This window comes from Gallus gallus, chromosome 2 (assembly GCF_016699485.2).
Source record: "Gallus gallus isolate bGalGal1 chromosome 2, bGalGal1.mat.broiler.GRCg7b, whole genome shotgun sequence".
Taxonomy (NCBI): Eukaryota; Metazoa; Chordata; class Aves; order Galliformes; family Phasianidae; genus Gallus; species Gallus gallus.
In genome coordinates this window covers 35,119,295-35,136,897 of record NC_052533.1, presented here as the reverse complement: position 1 = coordinate 35,136,897, position 17,603 = coordinate 35,119,295, and the positions used below count along the sequence as shown (strand labels likewise).

The following is a 17,603-nucleotide window of genomic DNA, read 5'->3' as shown; positions in this document are numbered from 1 at the left end:
CTGCCCGCACATCTCCCCCCTTCCCCCCCACCTAGTAATTAATAACATCAGTAAGGAATGTAGCTCCTTTTTCTACTTTAGAAGTTACTGTACTTTAGGTTTTGAAGATGTCATTAATTATTTCGGGGAAGTAAATCCTTGAGGGCCTGGGCTCAGGTCTTGGCAGGCAGGTCCTTCCCAACCCACCCCCAGATGCTCAAGAGCATTCCCTCTGATGTCTCTTCTAGCTTATGAGGTATCAAGATTTTTACAACATTTTCAATTAACTATTAAAATTTGTGCCCAGGATTTTTAGTCATCCTGACAAGATGGGCGTTTTGAGTGAGATACAGAACCTATTACTGATGGGATGGGGCAGAATGGGCTCTGACATGATCCTGGTCTTGCAGCTTCTCCATGAGGCCAAGTAGCAAGGTTTGGTTTTGTGGTGCTGGAAGCCCACAAAGTGAGCCTTAAAACGCTGGTTTTAAGGACTTTCTCAGGACACTCAACTCTTTTTTTATATGCAATCATAAAAATAACTTTTCTATCTGGGATGCGTACACTTCATGTGCTGTTTGTTGACCTCACTAGTGCTGTATTTCTGTTGAGGACAGTGAGTTGAGTTCAAAATTCATATTGCTTAGTCTTTTGATCATTGATTGTTGTTCTTTGGATACTCCTAAATGCTCACGCTTTTGCAGTTATATCAATCAGATTGTTTGGGTAGCAGCTACTAAGGTAGAAGAGACATTCTTTCTGCCTCTTCATTCAGTTTAGCAACAGTGAAGAAGTTAAAGTCCCTTTTCAAAACAATTATGAGGTCAGCACTTAATGCTTCTCAAGCAAGTGCAGTTTCTGAGTTCAGAGAACTCTGTAACATGTCAATCTAAGTATCTATCTGAGCTCTCATGAGGTCATGTGTTTCTGCTTCTGAAAAGAAGTCCAGTACTGAGATGGGACTAGTGTTCATTCTGTCATTTTATTTTTTCCCCTTTAGTCAGCCATATGAAAGAATAAGCAGCTGTCCACATGAAAGCTTAGTAGAAGACAAAATACAAAAGTCATGTGTTTTGTTTTTTTTAAGGGAATAAAAATTTTGTGACGATCTTCCCCGCTTCGTGTGTAGACTTAATGTTATAGCTCAGCAATTTTGCAAACTGCATCATGTGAGGGGTTATCTGTATTGTATGGCCATTAAGTTTTAGAGAAGTGACAGAACAAAAAAGGAACGTGACATGTTTTCTTCAGATCTGTTTTCCTTCTGTAATGGGCACGTATTGTTGACCTGAGCCCTACTCAGCTTTGGTTTCACTCTTTCGGTGATCTTGAGAATGTTATATGGAATAACTTTCATCATAAATATTTGCTGTGGTGTTCTTATTTTATATTTATGTATATATATTTATATTTATGTATATAAAATTCTGTATTCATTCATTCATGCTGCTTAATGCAGTCATGGCCAAGTGCAAACTCTGATTTTCTTTCCATAACTTTATTAGAGGGTTAACAAGCCACTCCTCCAATGTTCTTTAAAGCAAGATTGCAAATAAGTCTTTTTCCTTCTTCCTATTGGCAAATTGTTGGCTGCAGAGGACTGCACAAGTATAAACAACATGAGAGATCCTTTAACATAACATGAGAGAGCCTTTAGTCGCTTTGCTCCCTAGCTTTGGAGCTCATTGCCAATTGAAGTAAGGAAAGCTCTGGCTGTTGGGACTTTTAAATCTAGACTTAAAAGTTATTTGTTCTGTTTAGCATTTTTAAAATGATTCTATTAGGAATTGTATGTGCTTCAGTTTTAATTTTAACTCATAATGATTGTAAAGCACCCTGGGATGCTTGCATGAAGGGCGCTACAGAAATCCAAGATTGTATTGTACTGTGTTGTAATGTATTGTATTATTACATGGTGCTGGAGTTGGACCACGGACAATTCATATAGAAAACATTTGAATACGTAGCTAAAGATAAGGAGAAGTACGTGTGTGGGGGGGTACTGTCTCTTCTTGCTTCTTTTCCCCCTTTTCTCTGTCAGTTATTTTATTAAACTAAATTAACATGGCAGCTATTCCCTAAGAAATGCCAGCATAATTTACTGCTGCAAAGGGGCTCAAAATGTAAACCAGATGATAAACTAAAAATAAAAAGTCCACATTAAGATTTAATTGCATTTCCCTTTCTATATTACGTTCTTATGTAAAATACATTACAATACAGTACTTTCTTTATCACTTCCTTCACTTTTAACTGAATTTCATTAACAATAAAGAAATATATTGTCTCTGTTTTGGTAATGTCACTTGACAGTTAATCCCTTAACTTGATGTACATGTCTTTAAGATTTTTTTATTTTTTTTATAAAGAACATGATAGCACTGACTGGAGCCAAGTATTGCACAACCATGTGATTTGCAAGTTTCCCAGCTCACAGCTTTGCCAATGCAGGTCAATTCACACCTGCCACACTTATGCCATTCTGGTCCTCATGTTGCTTTTCCTCGGTGATTGTCAGAGGTAGGGAGAGTCGTGCGTGCAGCTCATTCCTTCCTCCCCCCTCTCCCCGCTCCAAATGTGCGGTAAACCTTGTGCATTGGAAGTGTCTGCTCAGGAATTAAATGGAGTTTAATTTCTGTCCATTAGGAAACGGCTATCCACATCGCCAATTAAGCCTTCTATTTAAGGGGCAAGTAGATACGTATGTCTATGTCTTAATCACTGATGCGATGGGTTTGCAGAGACCTTCCCCAACTGGTTCAGTTATTACTAGTGGTGGTGGGAGGCATGGATATCAGTATGGTTATAAAACCTACCCAAAAGCTGAGCAAATTCTGTAGGTGCTGGAGCGTTGCTGTCAGCAGATTTAATGCCTGCGTCAGGGCACACGGTGTAGGCATAAAGATCCGTCTGGAGAAAACTACTTGAATTTGTAATGCTCTGGTAGACAGGAATGAGAGCAAAGCAGGACCCACTTACTGAGAGGTGATGCCAAGGGATGAGCACCTCTCACTTTGTTAGACCAGACTCATGCAATTCTTGGCTCTAATTGCAACACAGAAGCAAAGAGATGTGTTTCTCAAAAAGACCCTGAGCAAAACTCTCAAAGCTTGCTTCCTCTCTTCCCCCTGCCCCCCCCTTCTTTTTTTCTTCTCTTTTTAATTAATAATAATTTAGGAAAACCTAAGGCGAGGGAGACTTCTGTCTCCTATTCCTTGGACACTTCAAGAACAGCACAAACAGTATCAGGTTCCCCTGATGCCTTGCAGCAGTTATCAGAGGACAGGTTTTTCAGGACAGCAGCAGCCTCAGACCTGCCTCACTCCAGGACTGGAATAACCGAGTCAGAAAGAAAGAATTCTCTTCCCCAGGAATGGGAGCACATGAAAGGCTCTCAAAGACTTTCCTCACATATTCGTATCTCTTCATTTTTCTGGCTTATTATTTATTTATTTTCCTAAGTACAGAGATTTCCTTACACTGAGATTTGCAGTTCTTTGTAAGTTTGTGAAGAATGATTAACCTACGTACTAGGAGGTAAGGGAACTACAATAAAGTCAAACCTGTTCCTTCTTTTGCCATCTTTCAGAAGGATTTGTTACTTTTCAGCAAGCTACCATAGAGAAAAACGGATTTTGTGATGGTGAAAAACTGAGATACGTGTGAAGGACATCAGTGTTTATGTCCTTTCTAGAGGTAGAGATTTCAATTCTTTAAATAATTTACCGTGTGTGTGTGTGTGTGTGTTTAAATCAGTATATCTGTACTCTTTCAGAATTGTGGGATTTTCTATTTATGTATGTATCCCAGTAAAATCCCACCATAACATACTTGCCAGCTAGTATGTCCCCAGGCTTTTAAAGCTGTGTGCCCAATTCTGCACATTTTGTAAGGAGATTTGTGTGCAAAACCTTATCTAGGATAATTTTTGAATGAATGGAACCTCAAAGTGCACGTGCCTGTTCCACACAGAAGCTAGCTGGAACATTTCTCTTTCAAGATTATCAAGCTTTGCATATTTTTATGTACTCTTCAGAGCATCTAGACTTCTCACAAACACTTGTCAGTGGAAAGCAATAATGCAGAGGATAAACTAGTACCTTGTCTAGCACAGCTGCTTAAAGTGTCACCTGCATATGATTTTACCAAGCAGAAGTTAAGAATCCATAGCAAATTTCATGCTATAACTCCTTTTTTCTTGGTAATTCTTTACTTTTTCTTTTTCTTCCTTTCTTTTTTTTTTCTTCCCAGAGCAACGAAGTTTGTTCATGTATTTTTAACAAGGTAAATATCCTCATGAACTGGGGTCTGTAGGTTTAAAAATAATCAGAAGTACAGGTGGCTCATAATGTGGCACGTGGCCTGAAACGATAAATCTGACACTTAACCATTTAAACAAAAGATAGGCAGGGGATGTTGCATTTGGCACTAGAGGGGTATTTAAGCAATCAAAGGCATAAGAGAAGCTGGGAGCTGAAATCAATAAAGTGCAAACTAAAAGCTAGTCATGCATTAAAAAAAAAAAAAAAAAAAAAAAAAGTACTTATCTAGTGAAACAGATTATCATGGGATGTGGTGAAAGATCCAGCACAAGAAGTTTTCAGATCAATATCTGATGTTCTCTCTAACTCAGCCACAGGTAACTTAGCTGAATTCAGTAATTGCTGGATGAACTTCTAGGGTCTGTTTTTATGTGGAGTCCAAATAGATGCTTGAAACTGTCCCTTTTGGCTTTAAAAAACTGCAAAATCTTCTGTAGGAAAAGGAAAAGAGATCAAAGAAAGGACTTATCCTAAACACCAAAAGAAATTGAGCAAGACAACTGTTAGTGCTACTGAGTCTGATGACTTCTTGTCTGGACATTATGCCTTAGGGCTCAACTTCATGCCAGACATCTGATGCTTTGCCTAGCAGAACAGTGGAATCCGAGAAGAGACTTGCTGAAAATCGTGTCCTATTTCCCAGCAAGGAAATCTTCCATAACATGGTGGATAATGCTAAGCAATTTTGAACAGCGTTTTACAAAAACTGTAGTGGAAAATCACCATTGTGGTTCACTGAAGATAGAGAGATTATCTGCATCTCTATCAGGAAAATGTATGATTTGTTTCTGTGGAAATATTTTGTGTGCTGAAAGCTGCATTTTATGCATTAATAGATCTAAAATGTCACCTGCCACACAAAGCATTTGCACTAGAATAGCATTTGGAAGCATGTGCGTTAGGATTGTCTTTTCCAGATAGGAAACAAGTCAGAAGCAGTCTGACCAGATTAAAAGTGTTTTGTTAGAAATAAAAGCAATCTACTTGAGAGAGAGATGGAAGCTGTATCTCACTTCAGTTTTCCACCAGGTTAATCTGTGATCTCCAAGACCCCGCCTATCCCAGCCTTCATTCTTGTACAAGAAATGCTGATTTGCCTTGCCCACGTTGCACTGTGAGAGTGCCTGGTGCAGGAGCAGCAGCTGGGAGAGGGGAATGCTTGAGGAAAAGTCTCTGTCATCATATTCCAGGGCTGGGGAGGAGGGATAGAGCTTATCCTGGAGTAGCTCTGCTCTGGTCCCACGGACTCAAAGCACTCTCCATGGTTGGAGTTTCGTGGGGCTATCTTCATCTGGCAGAAAATCTGCCTCTGTGCTCCAAGATGGCTTTGTGATGGGCACAGAAGTGGGAGTAATAGGGACAGGCACTTGAAAATGTGCATTCCCAATTTAAGCAAAAACAGCAGTACAAAGGAATTCAGTTACTTCCTACAAGTATTTCAGTCAGATTCCTGACTAAAATGGATAGTGCTTGCTTTATCCATGGAGCTCTCTGGCTTCAGAACTTTTCCTGCAGACTCCACTGAATCAAAATCTTAGGGTATAATAATACACCCCACAAACTACAGGGACGTTTTCATTCAGTGAATTAAACCAAGCATTAACTTATTAAATTTTGATTATTTTACATTTTAAGTTTTATCCATATTTTTACTACTAAGTACTTAGCATTTACAAGGCATGCAATAAAAATCAGGATGCTTATAAAGATTCATGTTGGACATCTGACGGTGAAGACTAAAACACCTTACATCTCCTTACATTTTATAGGTAGAGGGGTTTTTTTTGTTTGTTTGTTTGTTTTTTAAGTGCAGGGCACTATGACATACAGCTTGTAAAGAAGTTAAAAAGTCAATTCAGATCTGAACTAACATTTCCCACCTACCTATCTTCCTCTTTCTTAAGCTTTTATCCTTTGTAAATGTAAGATTAGTATCTTGGGAAGCAGTTTCTTGTTTAAGTTTTATTTATATCCATCAGTGGGAGATGCTCAGAAAACGTTGGGAGAAAGCTGCTTGGTCATGCAACAACAGCTAGGAATTTATTTTACCAAATGGCAAACGTTAATGCAAGGATCAGTTTCTTCAGATGCTGAATCCTCATCTCTGTATTTCAAAATCTTCTGGTGTGGGGATATATTTATATATGTATAGTTTATTGAGAATCTTTGTTTTGTAATCTTCCTTCATCACATTCGATGTAGCTGTATGCTTATATTAAAGTGTGCTTTTAGAATTCTAAAAGGCCACATAAGAAGACAGAAAAGGAGGAAGAAATCAGTTATACTATATAAAAACAGGAGAAAGGAGGAAAAAAGTGCTTGCGTATTGGAAGGAAAGCTTTTGTCATAATTTGAAATACACCTTTAGGCAGTTTTTAACTTATATGACCAGCATTTGCCATGCAGATCCTTAATTCTTCTGACCCTGGCAGCAGTATAGAGGTCAGATAGCCATCCAAGTGCAGTGCCAAAGGCACAAACAAAAGTTTTTTTTTCTGCTCTGTCCATCTGTGTTATTTTTTTTTCCTTATTCTACATGTTTATAGGGCATATGTCAACAAATTCCATTGCATTACTTTAACACATAAAGGAGTTCAAGGTAAAGGACCAGTGAATTTAACGTTGTTTTTCATCTTCAATTAAGCTGTCTATTTTGTGATTCCTAAACTGCAGCTGGTGGCTGGATGTTTCTGAGCGACAGGTCTGGTTTTACTTGAGGTGGCAGATGATGGTTCTGTGCCATACTAGAGCATTAGGAGCAATGTTTTGCCCTGGTTGAGTTTTTGCAGCATGTGGACTGGCAGAGGCTGAGGCAGGCTAAAATCTTTGATTTGGGGGTGATCTTATGTTATCCAGTTGGTGCTTGAGTGTTCATTCTCATTTGAAAAATGCTAATGTAAAGTCTCCTGAGAAAGAAAGACTTCTCAGAGTTCAGATTGCATTAAAATTGATGTTTCAGTTTCTATGTAAAAACAAACAAACAAAAACACTGATAGGAGCTAAAACTGGAGAAACAAAGTTCCTCTGTCCTTTAAGAAAGGATCTCTCCTCCCAGCCAAATCTTGAAGTTCTGCTCTGCAACTTTATCAGTATTCAAACTAAGTGTAGGGACAAAGACTCATAACATCTTTCCTTTTCCTTTCTTTTCTTTTTCTTTTTTTTTTTTAAGGCATATTAGGATTACAGGACTGGAACATGCTATCCTGCTGATGTAAAGTGAAGGATTTATGGGAGAGAAAATAGGATAGAGCCTTAAAAGTTTGGCTTTCAAAAACCGAGCCAGTAGTTTGACAGATTATTCAGTAAATGTTCGTTTTATTGAGAATTATTTAAAAAAAAAGGTGCTTAACACCTCTCTGCCATTAATATAATATATTAAAAGGTTACTGTCAAGATTAGTGTTTCAGCTCTGAAAATTGACTGTAAGGTTTATAGGCAGCACTGTTCATATTCTGCTAGGAAGACAAGGTACCTTCTACTTATCACTTGACAAAACCATTATGATGTTACAAAGCTTTATACTGAAATCTTTACAAATAGTAAAACATAAATAAAATCCCCTTTGAAAAGCAGGAGAATAGCTCCTTGTGTCTTATAGCCAGATTTAGCAGATGCGGGTTTGAATGCAAAACAGTTGTGAAAATAGCCAGTGTCAAACTAGTGCAAAATTAAACTTGTGGGGTGTTCTGTTTTCAGTGGCTGTTATTGTTGAAGTGCTCCATTTCAAAAGCATGCATTCCTTCCTACAGAAAAAAAAAATCAGATTCCTTAGTTGAAATTAATTAGCATTCAGAAACCAGATAGCATGTTTTTGGGTATTCATGAGATCTCTGTTTGAAAAAATGTTTTTAACTTGTAGAAATGTGTTGCAACACACAGATGGGAAGAAAAAGAAAAAAAAATCTCTTTAGCAAGCACTGTGTGTAAAAGGAATATTACATTTTGCACGCTCCTGATTACCCTGTGTAAACAGTTTTTGACATCTGTCTTTATAGTTTTCGAGGAGAGGAAGACTTTGTTAAAAGAACCATTTTTATACAGCAGTCACCATTTCAGTCTTGCTTTACCTGTATTATGAAAGCAGATGGTCTGCATGTCTTTTGAATATTTATAACTATCAAAAACAATCTCTTGCTATTCACCCTTAGGCTTATGAGATGTCAGGACTGTTCTGGTTGAAAAAAAATCATCTTGGGTGTTTACAGAAAGAGGATTACATTAAGCTGAAATGACTATACATTTTCCAGTTTAATATTTGTCCATCAGCTGTTTAATCGTATTTAGATAATTGTGTAAATAAGTTGTTGCAGCCCTTGCCCCTTCCACTGAGCAGGCTTGAAGCTTTAAACACCAATGAATGAGTTGCAAAAAAGCTTGGATTTTTTTCCTAGTTAAACAACCTGAAAGGCCTAAATAAGTTTGGGTTATGACGCTCCTTCTGAGGGGAGTGCTTCATTTGCAAAGGAATCCCCAATATCTAATTCAGCTGAGTTGTTTTAGGAAACTGCTCTTTCTCTCTGCTAAGTCTGTCAGTATGTATTTGTTCTGTGTAAATACTGCAGCCCAACTGCCCCTTCATGAGGCATGAAAACAACCTCATTCTGCCCATATAAAAACAATTTTAAGGTTATTTAGGGGAAGTTTTGGGACTGTGGGGGTTAAAAGCTTTTTTGACTGGAAGCTGAGCAATCACTGATAACAGATTTTGCTGTGGTTGGTTGATTTGGCAGAAAAGCATGAACAGTTTTGGTTTAGATGATTGAATTAACCTGATTAACATTGTTTTTGTTGGTTTGCAAAAAGGACAACAGTATACTTTTAGTGATGATCGAACAATGCTTCACCTGGTCAGAGAACAGTGCTGGGGGAAATGTCTGTGAAATGCCTCCCTTTAGCACCTGCACCACTGGTTGAGGTGACCAGCCAGCAAGAAACACACGGTTCTCTCCTGTGCCATGCAGGACATTCCTTCCCTTAGCTTTTGACGCAGCACAAAAGGCGTTTGATACTGCTGTCTTATCAGTTTTTATTTGATGGGCATAGGAAAAGAATCCTGCTTGAGAGGTAACGTCTTTCCCCGATTTATCTAAGAAATTATGGTGCCTGTTTTTCAAATCTCTGATATTTAATAACCCTGAGAGAATGGGATTCGGTTCAAGCTACGTGAAACAAACCTCAGCTTGAACTTTGCGACAAATTCTACCCTTACCTCCACACAGTTGTATGATGCCTAATTATAATTAACTTATTTGGCTAAAAAAAGAGCACTTGGGCTGCAACAGATGGTATCATTCCAGAATAGTGGGATTTCTGTGAAGGTGGCACCATTTCAGACTAGATCTTCTGATTCTCAGAGCAGGACTGGAAGCTCAGTGTATGGGGGGAGGGACAGAATGAGGCAAGAGAGGGAAATTTGCGATCTTGAAGTCTTGCAACTTGCTTTCAAGGGTAGACTTCTGGGCAATGTGTTAAGACTGAGGAGCTGTGACCAGGTTTTGCCATCTATCAATTTTCTTGGCGACGTGTGAAAAAGAAATGAGATTGACTGATGAATGTGAAGCGTTCGAATGCGCCTGATATTTGTATGATGCGTTTATATTCGTCATCCCTGTACATGGAAAGTGTCTGCCTCTGTGTCTCACAGATAAGGAAGAACTATGTGCAATAGTACCTTAATATGTGTTGCAATTACAGCCATTCTTACTTTGATCATTAATAAGCATGAGACTAGACACTGGGAGCTCCTCATATGTAAAGACCAGGGAAATATGGAAAGTGTCAGTATACCTATAGTCTAGAGTGTGGATCTCTGAGTACCACTCAGAGGGTTTGATACTCAGTTTTAAGCCCTAAGCATAGTGGGCATCTGTATATATATAAACTGCTGCTAAAACATTAGATATTATACAGCAGTAGGAATTATATAGGAATTTCCACAGCAAAGTGCATCTCTTTGCAGTGACATAGCAGCAGCTTTGATGACAAGATAATAAATAAAGAATAGAAACAATGAAATTCAATGTTGTCAAGTTATTTTCCGAGTTAACAAGGTAGTAATATTTTATCTGGCTTGTAAAATTTTGCCTTCAGTGAATTAGTAAATAAATCATTGATTCCTCCTGATGAGGATTCTTAGCGTAGGTAATATCACTTGAAAGTTTCCGTGAGTGTTCTCAAAGAAAAAGGAGGATAATTTTCATTTTAAAAGACGAAGATAATGTCTGTGGCTTTTTTTTTTTTTTTTTTTTTAATCTTCTTTGAAGGTATAGAGTAAAATCCCATTATTAGCCATCATAGTCTCAGATTCATACTCTGTCTGAGAAGGCAAAGTTCCTAGTAGTGTTGTTTAAACAGACTAGTCCCCTGTTTGATTGTAAAATAAATTAACTGCATTAAATTTATTTCTGAAGAAGCAGAGGATGTTACAGACAACTATTTCATTGTCATATCTCCTTTGGAAAATGACATGGAAGTGAGAAATAGGAAATCCTAGATCCATTGGCAATAGGTAACTTACTAAAATTATTATCAATTTAAACGTTTTCATACTTACCAAAGTTACTTGAGCAGGAGAAGACATCTGAAGTGGCCAAAGTAAAATAAAAGAAAACCACTTTGAAATCTAAATGGCATCCACAAAATGTGCTTAATGTCATATGGAAAGTGGCCTATTACTCTTGCAGTTCCCCATTTTGCACAAGCAGATCTACAGGTTTTGCACGTAGAGTAACTGTGCATTTATAGAATTTGTCATAGAATTCAGATTCACTGGACTTTTTAAATCACACCTTATGTATCATGGGCTCGTGTTTAAAGTGGTATAATCTGTAAAATAGTTTAAACAATAATTTTGTAAGTATTAGACATTAATGATACTGCTATTATGTTGAAAATTGAAATTGGGTTTAACTGAGCTCAGTTCAGGTCATCCAGGCTAAAGTCTATTAAGATTTCAGTCTCCTTTTATACCACTGTCAAAAGGCTTATAGTTAATTTCAGAAATGCCAGATTAATATCACAGAATGGTAAGAATTTTAGTGATTCAGAGAAACATTAAAATAGCTGCCTGATGAGTAGAGGGTATCCACATTTGGCATCAGTTATACCGCCTCACTATAGCAGTTCTGAGACTCCACAAATAGCACGTTACTGAGTACTGTGTTAGAAAACGAATAGTTATAACCAACTTCACTACGATCAGTAATCAAGATACTTTTAGTTAGAAGCTGAACTAGCCTTATAAGAGAAGAGTTACGGTAATGTTTATGGCATTTTCTCTCCAAACTATTTCTTCCAGTGATTGTTGCAGTTTGTGTAACAAAGAGTTCATACTGTACATTGATTTTACGACAGCAGAAATACAGCTAAATGTTACATGCTGAATAGCATAGAAACATAATAATCAGAGCTTTGTCTTCTTGAATGTCATTTTTTTCTCGATATGCTGGACAATTCTTGTAGTTAAGCTAAAAGTAACTACTTTCCTTATAGAAATGCGAAGGTTGACAAAGTTCAGTCTATTGAAATTACATTTGTTAATTTTGTTGTTCATACATCATACACTGAATGTAATTTTCATGTTGAAGCAGTGCCTCATTTGTTAAGGCCTTTTCTTAATTGATTTTGTAAAGGAATGTATGAGAACTGAAAGTTTTAGACATTGTGAATTCCACTGTTTAAGAATTGGTTAAAGCTGAGCAGAAGGTAAATTTCTCACTGTAATTATCTGATATCTTGAGAACCTTTGAGGAAAAAAAAGATATATTTTATGGCTAATATCCTCTTACAGAATTAGACACAACAATAAGAATTTTTCATAAGCCTTTTTCTGTGAATCATTTGAAATACCGTTTAGCAAAGTCCAGAATTGTTTTGGGTTGTGACACACAGATTTTATTCTTCTAGAAAGCATTTTACCACCCTGCTACCTACCACTCATTCAGATAAATTTTGGTCCTTTGATTTTCCGGGTTCTATTCTGTGTAAGTGTTACAAAGGGAATGGGAATGGTCTTATTGGGGTTATTGCTTGCATTTCTGGAGTCGACATAGCATCTGTATGCTTGCAAACTTGTGTTGGTATGTGAAACATCAATCAAATTTAAAAGCAGAAATAGAACAAACAAAAGGGATTTTCATGATTAGCATCTTACATCCTGAGCCCATCCTATGGCCTGACGTTTCTTAGTCAATAACTTTGTTCTTCCTTTAGTATGTCTGCTTTTTTTTTTTGTTCTCATTTATAATATACCTGGGTTTGGTTTTATATTCAATTAATGATTTTTTTAAAAAGCTTTGGATAACAGGATCAGAATGCAATATGATTCTCAAAGTATAAAAATGTAATAGTTTCAACAATTGAAATTATTTGTGCTTTGACTTGTACTGCTCTGTATTACAGATTTATTTTTTTCCTCTCCCCTTTTCACACAGAGTATGATTTCTTCCATTGTGAACAGCACTTACTATGCAAATGTCTCAGCAGCAAAATGTCAGGAATTTGGAAGGTGGTATAAACATTTCAAGAAGGCAAAAGATATGATGGGTAAGCAAAAAAAAAAAAAAAAAAAAAAGAAAGAATTAAAAATTGCTGTGATGGTGGATACATACAGTTATGTGTCACATTGAGGTCTGTCACAGTCACACAAGAAGCCAGGTCCCTTTATGATAAGTTTAGGATGCTTTTGATGAGTAGATGTAGAAAGTACATATATAGCAAAAGAATTCATTTAAATAAATATTTGCTATTGAAACAGCCGCACTGACTTGGGTTGCCAGAGATGTAAAGCTGTCATTCTGTAAATCTAGAGATCTTCTACAGCCCAGAATAATTGTTTAAAAACCTGTTCCTGGAACTGTAATGTGCTGAATTTTTCTAATGTATGTATTTTTTTTTCTTGCTCTGGTTAATGTATGTATAAAGAAGAAGGTTTCCATAACTATCACTGCATTCCAAGAAGAATGCTGTAATTTTATGAATTTAGGACCGATTTCAATTCATTTTAGCAAATAGTTGTGACAATTGTTTGCTTGTTTTACTAAACTTGAGTGAATAACAGGAGAAGAAAATCTGCCACTGAGGCATATTAACTCCATAGTACCTTTTATCTTCCTGTATTGTCCATTTTTAAAACTATTTTTTAAACCCGTTAACATAATTTTGAACACTTTATGTCAGAAAATTTCTACATAGCTTTCAGTAGAATGAAGAAATGGGACCTCAATTTGGACCAGATTTTGAGATTGACTTAGCTCTTAGTATTTGAAGCAAAATCATCCATCTACCAAAATGGGTTCCTTGCCTTTTACAGCTTAAGGCTGTAATGAAGACCATGAATCACTTTTGTGATAATTGCTTGAATTACTTTTCCAAGTGAATGGCCCACATGGGTTGATCTCTACTTTCTGCTGGTGAGAACAGGTGGCTTCTTTCCTTCACCTAGTTTGTATATTCTGTGCAACACTGGGCTGTACTAAGGGTTTATGGTCTTCTTAGGTGGTGGTGAGTTTGCATGTGGTTTCAGATGGTCCATGCTGGTAGAGCTCTTGCATGGAAGGTGACCTTTCCACAGAATGTCCTTCCATCTCCACTGTAGGAGTAGTTTTGCTGTGGAGCCCATGAATGCGGGGCGTACCCTGCAAAATGCTCCTTACCTGGCTCGTCAAGTCAGTTTCATAGTCCCTACATTTGAGGACATTGAAACCAGCACATGGAAAGATGTGTTTGTACGTTCCTACATAGGACAGCGGAGGATGAAGGGCTGTGAGTGGGAGTCCAAGTGTTGACCTTTTCTTTCATTTATTATTCTCATGGAGAAAAGGGTGATCTTTTCTGAATACCTTTTGGTAGAGATTGTAATCACTATAAAAAGCACACATTATGCCTATTCTTGTTAAATACATTTTACTAGTATAAGAAAAAATAGCTACAACACTTCCATGAAGATACTAGATTTTTTAAAATAAAGTGTGTTTTCTTAAAGCTATTTCCAGATCAGCATTGCTAAATCTTTGGAATTGACATATACTGGTAAAAATATGACTCATTTACATTAACCTAGAGTTATTCTATATCTTCTTATCATGCACAAGAGGCAAACTGGAAGAACTCTTGAAGTTTAAAAAACTGTGTTGTTAATTAAAAAGGAGGGCGTGTCAAGGCAGATGAGTTAATATAAGGAAAAAAAATCAACCATGTTGCAAGTCACCGAAAAAAAACATGCATACATGGTTGCAAGATAAAGCAGCCCATCTGTGTAATTTACATAAATTATACTAGTTCCTAGCAGTCCCATACAATTGATGCAGCATCTAGAAATTAGCAGAGCACAGGGAGGTCCACACCCCACCCTGCTTGTTACAGACTTCCTGTGTCTGGGAGCTGCAGATGTTGGGGCAGGGACCCCACAGGAGTAACACAACCAGTCACTGGGGCTTCTCTCTCTGGGCTGGATGTTCCAGTAACAGCACTCCTTACTCCTGGCACAGTCACCATTATGCTTGCATCTTCTGCAGCATAAAGAGAAGTTTCCTATATTTGCCCTCCTCCTAGTTGTTTTCTGCCATGTCTGGAGCACCCTACATCTATCACTATGGGAATACCCTCTGCAGCCACCAACTCATGGTTTGGTTGGCAATTGGTGCATTGCACCTTTGCAAAGCTCTCTGGCAGTGATTTCTTTGCCACATGCATGTTTTCAAAGACATTGTTTTGGTCTGATGTTCTGCTGGTTCCTCCAAGGACTCAGTGTCAATGATGGGCAGATTTTTGTAATGTGGGTTTGTTTTTCTTTTTAGTATCCACTACACCATTATTTTTAAGATTAATTTTGAAGGCAAATAGCAGGAACAGTGTTGTAATAGACCTGCCAGTCTAGGCTGGAGAATCCTGTAATCTCAACCCTGAATATGCTGTTTTATCTTTATTTACTTTTGTTAGCACATTTTGCAAGGAGCATGAAATTTGTGATATTCAGTCTTATGTTGGCTTTTTCAATGTTTCTTTTCCGTCATAGTTGAGATGGATAGCCTTTCTGAACTATCCCAGCAAGGTGCCAACCATGTCAACTTCGGTCAGCAGCCGGTCCCAGGGAACACAGCCGAACAGCCTCCATCCCCTGTTCAGCTTTCTCATGGTAGTCAACCATCAGTTCGGACCCCACTTCCAAACCTGCACCCTGGACTTGTATCTACTCCCATTAGCCCTCAGCTGGTAAATCAGCAGCTGGTAATGGCCCAGTTGCTGAATCAGCAGTATGCAGTGAACAGACTTCTAGCCCAGCAGTCCTTAAACCAACAGTACTTGAACCACCCTCCTCCTGTCAGTAGATCCATGAACAAGCCGTTGGAGCAGCAGGTCTCAACAAACACAGAGGTGTCTTCCGAAATCTACCAGTGGGTCCGTGATGAACTGAAACGAGCAGGAATCTCACAGGCAGTATTTGCACGTGTGGCTTTTAACCGAACTCAGGTCAGTATCTATTTTTCTTACTCTTTCAAATCTAGGAGAACCCTTCTTTCCCTCTATCCCTCTCTTTCTCTCTCTCTCTCATTATTAATTCATATATTTGCTAATTATCACCTTGTAAGTATCTGTCCTCACTTCTGTCTTGCCACTTAGCTCCTGTGAAGGAAGCACTTTTCCTTGCAGGACCAGTGTCTGTGTTGATAAAATACAGAAATCCAGGGCGATAGGCTTGTGGAAATGCAAGCTGTGGGAATACGCACTGTTCTTAGAGATGTCTTTGTTCCTCTCCATCTTCCCTGGAAAGGAAATAAACAGTACTTTGCAGAACCATACACAAAATCACCCAACAGGTTGCATTTGTGTTATGAAGGTATGTCAGTGCTGACCATATGCATGCACTGATATTCTCTCCCAGGTGCACCTGAGATAGTCTTTTATTCTTGTTTGCATTTATTTCTATCATTTTTGGTGAAAGTCTTAGTAATGTAACTCTTGCAAACTTTCTGAAAAGACTTAATTTAAAAAAAGAAAAGCTTTATTTTTAGGTCCTCTATTCTTTCATGTGTTTTTGCAGTTTTTAGTTTCTGAGATTGCCAGTGTCCACGTCAGAGCATATACTTCAGCTCATCAGTGCAGAAAAAATTAGCCCTAGCAAAGCTGATAAGTAACACTAAAATGTGTTATTTTTTACACCTGTTTTAGAAGCTAACCCTGTTATAATTTATTCTACTCTATGAATTTAACTTAATGCCATGTTGCGTGGAATTTAATCAAGCAGAAGTTATGGAAGAAATGTCAGTATACTCAGAGCAACTAATAAGACCTTAAAATTTTTAAAGTCTGGTTTTTAACAGAAAATAAAATTTCTTTATAAGAAATATATATTTTTAAATGTACGTAAGTTTGCTTTGGATTCCACATTTTTAAACTTAGGGCATGAGTATTCACTCATTATTGAGTATATTAAAAATATATAATTTGTGATTCTTTTGAAATGTTGATGTTCCTCACTTGGAGAATAAAAACTGTTTCATGTGCACTAGTACCAAATTTGAATCAGCATGTAATTTGTAATCATTTTGAGAAAGAGTATTGCCTCAAATTTTTTTACATCCTCCTTCAACTAAAAGAAAAGCAGTCATAGGGTGAATTATCTGTAGAGTTGTGTGTGTGTCCGTGTGTCTTTCCTCTTAACTACAGAGGAGGTTTTCAGGACCAGATTTCATGGGATACATGAACTCATGCAACTTATGTAAGTTGGGTTCAGGCAATGTCAGTTATTGTGTCTAAAAATAAGTGACAGAGATTTCTTTAATGCGGTGTGTAATATTTTAACTATTGATACTGTAAGGTATTGAAATACTAATAGTTGTTTCAAGTTACTGAGGCTTGCAACTGCCATCTTACCTGAGCAAAAAGCCGAGTAAATAATTGTGAAAATAAATAATTTATTATTTACTTCTTTCTCAGACTTGCCTAAAAGCAGTTTATTTTGTCCCAGCTCCCCCTTCCAAAGCGCATTTGTCCAGTTTTTGTCAACTCATTTTTCATACTGTTTTTGGTTTATCATTCATGACCAATAGTTATCTAAAGTACAAGAACAATTGGTTCTGACTGGACCTTGAATTTATATGACGTGCCTTATAGAGATGCTCTAGAGATGGGACGAATGCAGCTGTAGAGCCAGATTTCTAGTGAAAATACTTATTTCCAATTATTAGATATTTTTCTTACTAACAATGTTATTCTTAATAACAAGATTTTCTTAAAGTTTTATTCTTCCACAGACATTGTAGTTAACTAGCTTGGTAAAAATATACTCAAAGTGACCCAAAA

General features: G+C 37.4%; 1 protein-coding gene across 11 annotated transcripts in view; it reads left to right on the top strand.

Moving 5' to 3' along the window:
* Positions 1–17,603, top strand: part of SATB1 (SATB homeobox 1) — a 91,600-nt gene that overhangs the window by 32,846 nt on the left and 41,151 nt on the right. For all 11 annotated transcript variants that reach the window (XM_015281489.4, XM_015281485.4, NM_001199644.2 and 8 more), the window contains 2 exons: positions 12,734–12,845; positions 15,316–15,770. In XM_015281489.4, coding sequence (XP_015136975.1) covers positions 12,734–12,845; positions 15,316–15,770 — 567 coding nt within the window. The remainder of the gene's footprint in view (positions 1–12,733; positions 12,846–15,315; positions 15,771–17,603) is intronic.